The following is a 9,669-nucleotide window of genomic DNA, read 5'->3' on the forward strand; positions in this document are numbered from 1 at the left end:
TTTTTTTTTTTTTTTTTGGATAACTGTTTATGACGCTTTCATTGGCGAGATTTTACTGATAGCTAACTTGTACCAGAAGAGCAAAATATGGACAGGTACGTTTTGGAATCATTGCAAAGATAGCATGAAAATTACATGCTTGGTGTTGACAGTAATGGACAGATCACTGCAAATACAGCAGAAAATAGCTGTATAAGTCAAAAGACTTAAATGTTATTTAGTTCTCCTCACCTGCCCAGAGCCTGGTTGAGAGCTCTGTAAGCTTGAATTTCATACCACTGGCTACCTGGTAAAAGTCCTCTTAACTTTGAATGCTGGTCATTGTATTTCCTCTTCAGCTCAACCTACAATAAATTTATAAAACACTATTAAAATATTATTCAAACAGTTATTATATGATGTTGCAAAAGGAAAGAAAACACAGCAAAATTAAATGATCAAGAAATTTGATTGGTGGGGGGAATGTTGCAGATGTTTGTGAGGTGCAATGATGAGTTCAAAATAACAACTCTTTATTTCCAGCGTAAACCTTCATACCAATCCTTTTTACCATAAATGAAAATGGATTTGGTGGCCCAACTCAGCACACTGGACACACTTTGTTGGAATTAAATTAGTATGAGATCAGACTAGTAGCACCAAGATGAAGTGACAATGCTGTCTGTGCCTGATAATAGCCCCTGTGTTAGTGTAATTTTTATGTAACTACCACAATTCATACCACAACCATCAAAAATAGTATTTTACTATTAAGCATCTAGCTCTTGTTCTATAAAATATCCTTGAGAACAAAGCGATTGAAATAGTCGTCACTGATTTTTAGGGACGACTATTTTTAGTGACTATAAAGTGATGATTTTGAACTTAGGCTAATCACAGAGATTCAATCAAGCTGCTAACATGCAGTGTCATTCATTTGGTTCTGCCCGTTTTCTTCATCGGTAATACAAGGATCGCTCAATCAGAACACGGCCATTATACGTTTATCTGTACTTTAGTAGCTTGCTAGTAAAGGATGGACAATCAACAATACCGGTAAGAGAGTTGTTGTCCTAGCCACTCAGGAAGAAAGACAAGAAGCAAGAGATGTAGTTATGTTAGGCCTCAGTGTTGTTAACTTGTTGGGGAACACTGCCTAGCTATAAATCATGCAGCGCAGCACCTCATTTTTATCCTGCTCGTTCACACCAACTTGGGATGAATGCTGTCAGTGTACTTCCTTCCAAACCATTGCTAGAATCCCACTGCCCTTCTCTCCTCTGAAAATTAAGTGAGGATCATTTAATATAAAAGTGGTATAACGTCACTCATGTCAAGCATACGAGGGGGCAGGGGGAAAAAGGGAACCGGTGGAACAGAATCATCCACTACTGTATCACATATTAGAAACCTCGACAAGCTTCTCCCGGCTTCTGAAAGGCCTTCCCGTATGTTCGTTTCCAACTCTGGGTTGTTAGGGAATCAAACTCCTTTATGATGCACATTTTTGCACAGGAAACCTGCTACCTGCTAAGGGGCAATGAGTTCACCTTCACCTTCTTGCCTACCCAACTGAGTCTGAGCTGAACTTGGGAAGGGAAGGTTAAAACAAACCAAAAAGAACAACAACAAAAACCTGTTCTACTTCAGCCAATCTGGCAGTAAGGGGAAAATTCCTTCCCAGGCCCGATGAAAAGCAGCTAAACACAATGTCCGCAATTCAACATAAAACCTGGTCCCCGGTTCTGATCAGCCGAGAGCTGTCATCACAGAAGGAAGCAGAGTTCCCAGGGAAACGTGGTACCCACTGCTTGTGCCCAAAGGAGAATCCCCTTTACCATGCCATAACCTGAATGATCAACTGCTTCCAAGGAGCCGTGACCTGTTTCTGCACTACTGGTGAGACAAAGACCCTCTTGCTTATGGACTGTGGGGAGCGCTTTTCCATGCAGTAGCCTAAAGGCGAGAGGCACTACGAGGCCTGTCTTGCTATGCAACCCCATCCTCCTCTCATAGTCCAAGTTCATCACGCTTTGAACACTTAAGCATAGAAGAGACACACTTGTGTCAATCAAGGAATCTATAACTGACCGATATAGTCAATGGTCTAATATTGGGAGGAATTCTCTCAGCGTCTCTGCAACGGGCAGAAAAAGGAAAGGTGTGACAATCTAGGGTAACAGCAGCATGTCAGACACATGGGTTCAACTGCAACAATGCCAGAATTATGATGCATTTCATAGTCTTTTTCTTTTGTTCAGGGAAACATTTTATTCAGCTCTCTTTCTACAGAACTACTTAAATCTTTCAAGCACTTTGCCAAGCTAATACCCACCGAAAAAGAAAAAACTTGCTTTCCTGTGCCAATCAAATGGATGGTGCTTGCTAACAGCCCATTCTGAATCTGTGAAGTCTTGTTTCCCATTTATTAAGCACATACAATCCCAATACATATTTTTGGAATTTACTGTTTGTTCTTATATTTCTTAAAGCATAAAACTATATAAGAAAGGTTCTTTTCCCTGCTCTTCTGTACAGTATTAACCTTTCTAAACTGACAACTGAAAGGACACGCTTCAGGAGAGAAAACAGCAGACTTCTAACCACTTCTGACAGGTAACTTTCAACTTGAATTTGGGTAAGAAATTTTATTTTATATACTTATGCCCTTTAAAACAGCCTGTCAAATTTACAAATCCAATCTTTAGAGCCAGAAAGTAAATTCAGTTTGATTTCACAGATTTAATATTTGTTCCAGTCACTCGGCATTTATTGATTGGTGCATGAGGTTTCCTCCGTTATTTTCAAAGCATAGAGAAAAGCCTTTTCCCTGAACAGTTTGTAAACATAAATATAATTTTAAAGGAGAATTTAAACTGTAAATACATCTGGTTTTTATTTCTGTTAATGTAACTGCCGCTTGAATAAACTACAGTGAGTATTTTTAAGGATCTGTGGTAGAGAATAAAATTTAGAAAACAATTCTAGGCTGCGAGAAAAAAAATCTCAATAAACACTTCTAAAAACAATCAAAAACAGTCACCAAGTTTTGCATAGTGGAGAAGTCGTTTCTTTTGCTTCCGTAATGGATTTCCCAACAGAACTGATTAGCAAAGGATTTTGCCATCAACAAGGCTTTTACCAACATTTCCGAAGCTTCCTGGTATTTTGAAAGATTTAGTAAAGCAACAGTAACTTGCCATTACACTGTACATTGATTAAAATGATTACAGGCAATCTAACCATTACACGCAGGGGTATATTTATATACATAATGAGCAAAATCATTGTCAGATTATCTACATGAATGTATAAGCCTCAACATTTATTAAAATACTAATTAGCAAAAAAGAATATTATTTCCAATTTACATGCTTTCAAATACACTGTAAATCTGCACTGCATATTATTAATGCTGTATTTTAAATTGCCATTGAACATTTTACAGAATTGTGCAAAAAAAGAATATTCTACACATCTGACAAGGCATCACATAACTTAAAAAACTGCTTTTGCAAATCCTGTCAATTGTAAAAACAACTGGATGACAGGAAACAAACACCCTGTTCTGACTCTAAAGATCGTATTGCAGCATGAGGTGACTACCTAGATTGCTGAGGGTTAAGCATTCATTATAAGTCTAGTAAAGGTAAAAGGCCAGTGCATGTCATTTTAATGCAATCAGAATCTATTTCATTGTATAACTCTGCATTATCAGGCATCAAATCAACGCCCAATTCAAAATGACATGTTGCATATGTGAAAAAGCCAGTCTCTCCTGCTAGCAAATATCCTAAATGTGCAGTAAACCACAGGCTAGAAGGGATTAGTTAAAATGTCAAAAGACAGCCTTTTACTCTTACCTGTTCATCCTTAAAAATATACTCCTAGCTATCAGGCATGCTTTACAGACAAATAGCTTCAGCAACGAGCAGCAGAAGGCCTGTGGCAAGCTCTGCCATCTTGTAGCTGTCAGAGAGATTAGTCTTTGATCTATCTGGGAGGTCATGGTCACATTCACATTAGCTGAACTGCAATAGCATTATACCTGTTAACCACTCTTTCTTTGAATGCTTAATTAGTCAGACCTTCCCATTTGGAAAGTGAACTGGGGAATATACTGAGTTTCAACAAAAAATAAATGCCATAAACAAACTTTTCCTATTATGGTTCAGATAGTTTGAGGCATTTTATACTATAAATCAAATGCATTTTTCCTACGCTTTCCAAAAGCAGAAGGCTAATTTTATAGAAGATTTTTAGTTAAAAAGGCACTTTATTAAGTGAGATCTTGGGCCGAACAGGTTAGAGGAGATAAAAATGTTTCACCTATGGAAACCTGGATTCGTCCTCAGTTCAGGTGATACGTGAAATGGGTATAACAGTTGAGACAGTCCACAGTGCAAACAATGTAAAACTATCACATTATTGGCCAGCTGCTAAGATGAAGCCCCAGAGAACAGTGGGGTTATTGCAAGTCAGTGGAGAGGTTAATTCAGGGAGTTGTGCGCCGAAGCTTTTATAGCACCTCACCTGTACTGCTTAAGACTGCACCAAATTCATTCAGTTTACCATAACCCCATGCATTTTTATACTGAAGCAAACAAATAGCAACCTAGAACAAGGTAAGAGCTTCTGGTAGGATAATAACGTTATGGTTACATTTTATCATTGAAAATGTGTTCTGTCAGCTTAAAGTTAGTTTTGTAAATGTAAAAACTTTACACCAAGACAAAACCAAAGCCAAAGGCATGATATCAAACAGAGATTACCAAGTCCATAGACTACTGAAATTTTAAATAAACTCTACATACCTTCAAATAAACAATATATACGAGACATATTATGTTATCTTGCTCACTCATGATAAGCTTTTTAGGACAAAGAGTTCAACCCATAAATAAGAATAAAAACTAATCTGTTAAAACTACTAATTAAAACTATTAAGAAAACTTTACTTCAGTAAAAATAAACACATTTTCCACTAGACACTCATCTAGAATGGTTTTATCTTCAGCCAAACGATAGGGCCTGAGACCTAAACAGTTTATAGCAAGACCAAACTGAGGAGGGAGAATGTGCATTTACTGTTCAGTATCACCATGCTGTAAACACATTTATCAGTGCAAATATCACCATATACAGTCCAATGGCTAAAGGGTCCCAACTCCAGTATAAGACTATGTATGCAAAATATTTAAATCGACAAAATGACTAAACTGGTTTTACTTCACCTGGCATATTTACAAGTTTTTAGAGGCTGTACTTATTTAACCAAATACAGTACTATATTTTGCTAAAATGGAAAAAAAAAAAAAAAAAAACATTTGGTCTGCTGCCAAGAGTTAACAAGCCAGCCTCACTTTTAGATAAAACAGCACTTCACAAAACATTTTTTACAGTTGTTCCTTATTTCCCCCTGTTAGATTACAAAATGACTCACAACAGAAGGAACTCAAAAGACATGACAGGACAATAGCTCAGGGTTGTAACAAGACTACTGCATGCAAGGGAGCAGGGATCGATGTGCCTACCACTTTAAACACCTACTTGGTAGCATTCATAGAAATCATAGAAAATGAGGGTTGAAAGGACCTCAGGATGTCACATCTAGTCCAACTCCCTGCTCAAGGCAGGGCCAGCCCCAACTAGATCCATCCCAGCCAAGGCTTTGTCTAGCCGGGTCCTTGAAACCTCCCAGGACGGAGACTCTACCACCTCTCTGGGTAACCTGTTCCAATATTTCAAATGTGACAGTAAGCAACAGACACTAGGGATAAAATGTGTTATACATTTACCTATCTATAAATACCTAAATATCTGTACTCGCACATATAGATACATACATCTGTGTGGACATACATACTCATCTCCCCTACATCAAGTCATCTCGTATATCAAAAAAGGAAAATAGCCACATGGGTGTTTCTGGCACTCCGCAGACCTGTCTGCCAGAATAGGAGGGGAGGAAGAAGTCTTCACGAGCATAAGGACTGCAGCCCATATTACCCAGATTTGGCATCCAGCAAAACACATGCACGTTCTAATGTTTAGTATCTGACAATTCAAAAAAAAAAACAGGTGGATCATCTCATTCCTTAAAAAGAGCATATAAAAATATGGTCTTAAAGCTCCCTTCTTAAACTCTCATGTGCCCAGTTAAGGAGTCTCTTCCACCTGAAATAGCAGTAATTATACTGATTCAGAACATACTTGCCATCTAGTTTCCCTCGTGATGCTTGCCAAGTAATCATAAAAGTTTGTGAGTGTGGGAAAGTAAAAGACATCAAATGCCGTCTCACTTCTTTTTTGTTTGAAATATCTTTAAGTGGAAGCAGCATTAAACAGTGTGGTGTTTGACTTTTTCCCTTCAAAAGTGGTTACAACATCTGTGAGAATTAGGGCTAAATAGTTCGTGTATAAAGACTTGGGTGAGTCATAGAATATGCTTCAAACATCCTCACTTCTCAGTAGGCTCACTAACAGTCTTACTTAAAAAACACAGTCTAACTTGATTAGCCCAGAAGGATTAAGACACTATAGAGGGACACTGCCTTCAAAATGGTTCGGTCAATCCAAGTGCAAATAATGCTAATGATCCAAAATGGCTTGAAACACAACTGCTAGTGGTATCTTTTATACTAAACCATTTAAAAAGACCAACAAAAATATTCTGCTTCAACTAGGTGCGTGAATGTGAAATAAAAGCACAGGTAGTGTGTTGAGGTGATGAGGTAGCTGTGATGGTCCAGGAAAAACGTGAGATTTATGGGTGGTATCTTTTATTGCAACAACTGTATAGTTGGGAAGGATACAGACAAGCTTTCAGGTACCAAGTACTCTTCCTCAAGTCTGAGGAAAGGGCAGACATAGCTTGAGCTAAATAGAACTAGAACAAAGGCCTGTGCAAACTCCATATAAATAAAAGCACAAACACCTTGCAAAAGTGATCTGAGCTCCAGAATATCTGATCCATTTCCATGCAGCCTTTCAGAAACCTCTCTACCCTGCAGCTTCAGCTCCTGCAACACATACAAAGCCACTCAAACTTTTCTTTCTATGAGAAGAAAGGGAATTCTCATCTATATGGTTCCTGATCCCAGCATTGCTCCATTCAAGTCCCCAGTATGCTGCAGGCTGCTGCTTACAAATGGTGCACCTCAGAATAATTAGGTGCTAGAGTTCATAGGACTTGAGCACAGCCGCACTCAGAGCCAATGTCTGTTGCAACAGAGATGAAACCAAAGCTAGGCAAAACATTAAGGAAACTGACAGAATGGAGACAGATGGGGGCGGGGGAAGAGGAAACTGCAGGAAAAGCATCTTTAGAGAGAAAAAAAATGCCAGGACAATTTGATACCTCAGACCCCACTTATGTCCCCATAACTATAACTCTAAATATGAGGCAGCATCTGTACAAAACCAAACTATTGTCAGCTACCATCTTACCACTTCTGTATAAAGCCTTTGGTGGAAGGCAAGGTATGATATTAGCCAGATGTAAAGACACTTCTTTCTTTCTTTCTTTCTTTCTTTCCCTTTTTCATTTTTTACATCCACAGCGTACCTTATCACTGGAAGCATTTCCTTCATTCCCAAGTATTCTCACCTTTAATCCCAGTGACAAAAAGAATAGGAAAGGCTTATATAATGTTGAAACCACCAAACACTTTTAGTATTGTCAATTACAGCAAGTGGCATCTCAGAGATCTTGAAGTTTTACGGTTTGACAAATCACGTAGCACATTCACCCCAGGCCCATCTACTCATCTCAGTCATGCAGGCTTTGAGGGACCGTGAACAAGTGACTTGATTAAAATCTAATGCAACCAAAACTCTCGTCTGAAGAGAAAATTCAATCCATTTCCAGTGAAGCAGAAGTGAAAAAAAATCAAACAGCTTCCCTTGAGGTACAACGCTGCTGCATACGCTCAGTGCCACTGCGGCTAAGGTGAAGTGGTAAGTGTCAGTCATCCTTACAAATCCCTAAGGTGATAGCTTCACTTTTAAAGCTTTCAACATACTTTGACAGTAAAGTAAAAACTTAAAGGTCAACACTACTTGCTAAGGACAAGATAAACACAAGAAAATCACTTTGGAATTTTTCATGGATCAGAAAAGTAAACTATTAAAGGTAAAGGAAAAGTTTTGATTTGCTGTATTATTTATCCAAAGGCTTAACTTTGGGATATATTTAGGGATGACTTTCTTAATCTATGCCAACATATTGACATTAGTGTTGCACCAGTAGAAGAGAAATGCCATCTGCCAGCCTTGTTGGATAAGATGAACCTAAATGTTACCTTTCTAAACTAAAGAAATACTGTCATAAGATTTTGCAGGCGGTTACCAAACCCAGCCTCTACCATCCATAATGTTTTATTTATATAACAACTTTTCTGCAGCATAATTAATACGAAGAACACAACTGAGGATAGAAACACTTTGAATATTTATAATAATTCTCATTTAGGGGAAATGGTATATGCAGAGGTGTAACAAGTCAGCAGGGCACCCAGGGCAGCTGCAATACACAGAGGGAGCAGCAATGTCCAGCTGCCACTGTGCTGCTAGTGTGATTGTATTGCTGCAGTGGAAGCTGCTATTTTTTCACCCCCACCACCAAAGCCACTGCCCAGGCTGCTGCCCCAGCTGCCCCCCCCCCCCAAAATCAGTAAGCTCCTGGGTGTGTGACAGCGCTGACATTTCTTACCACTTCAAGCTGATATGCAGAGATGACTGCCCACAAAGTTTACACTTGTTGAATGGGCTTTAAAGTTTTAGAGCAGCAAGAAAAATGAACCAACCCAACAAGCCCACTCTGGCTTTAACAGCCTTTTTTGGCTCAAATGCAAACGTGAAATGCCATGCATTTTTGGTACTGCATGTGTGTAAAGCCCGATTTTCTTTCCTCCAAGACTCGAGACAGGAGGCTGATTTGTCATAATCTCCCAACCACTGTGTGATTTTGCATAACTACATCCCTCTGGTAACCGGAGTCATTGTTACTACCTTAAAATAACTAGCTGAAACAATTTCTGGTATCCAGCTGAGAGACAATCACATAATTCCACTTTTCTATTTCACAAGAAAATGCTGCGCATGCATACTTTCAGCTAGGGACTGTACCTTAAGAAGTCACTAAACTTGAACACATCTCTTGAAATTTTGAGTGATGCCCCCTATTGCTTTTGTTGTAAATGTAGAGGCTTCTTATACAATGCTGTTTATGCCTGAGCTGCGAAACCCACCATATTTGTTCACATTTTTCACAGCGGTATTTTTAAAAGGTACGTTGTTTAGCTTGCTACTAAAATACAACATATACTTTGAACTGGGACTGGAGAGAAAAAGGGCCAGTAAGTACGTCTGTGATGGATAACACTTATACCCGATAGACTAGCCCCTGTCTTTAATGCTCAGGTGACTTTTTTTTTTTTTTTTAAGCGCATCCCTGGAAATAATATGTCATGATATTTGGTTTTTCTCTGAAAATGTTACAGTGTTTTTCTGTTCCCCTGTTAATGCCTGTGAGGTCTTTTCATCAGTACTGTTTCTCCTGATCATACAGAAGAAACGGTGAAAAGTATTCTACTCTGCATTCAACAGTGGGTAGGGGTAGCAAAAAGTGTGTGCATTATGTTTTATAAAATTTCAGTGTTGCATAGACTGTAAGGCAGTTTGTAATAC

The 9,669-nt window shown here is 38.6% G+C and overlaps 1 protein-coding gene across 1 annotated transcript in view; it reads right to left on the minus strand.

Moving 5' to 3' along the window:
- Nucleotides 1-9,669, minus strand: part of BRIP1 (BRCA1 interacting protein C-terminal helicase 1) — a 128,393-nt gene that overhangs the window by 13,031 nt on the left and 105,693 nt on the right. Inside the window, exon 16 of the mRNA XM_019511120.1 lies at nt 232-344. Within this exon, the coding sequence (XP_019366665.1) occupies nt 232-344 (113 nt within the window). The remainder of the gene's footprint in view (nt 1-231; nt 345-9,669) is intronic.

The sequence above is a fragment of the Gavialis gangeticus genome, unplaced genomic scaffold (assembly GCF_001723915.1).
Source record: "Gavialis gangeticus isolate Ggan-Ray unplaced genomic scaffold, GavGan_comp1, whole genome shotgun sequence".
Classification (NCBI taxonomy): Eukaryota; Metazoa; Chordata; order Crocodylia; family Gavialidae; genus Gavialis; species Gavialis gangeticus.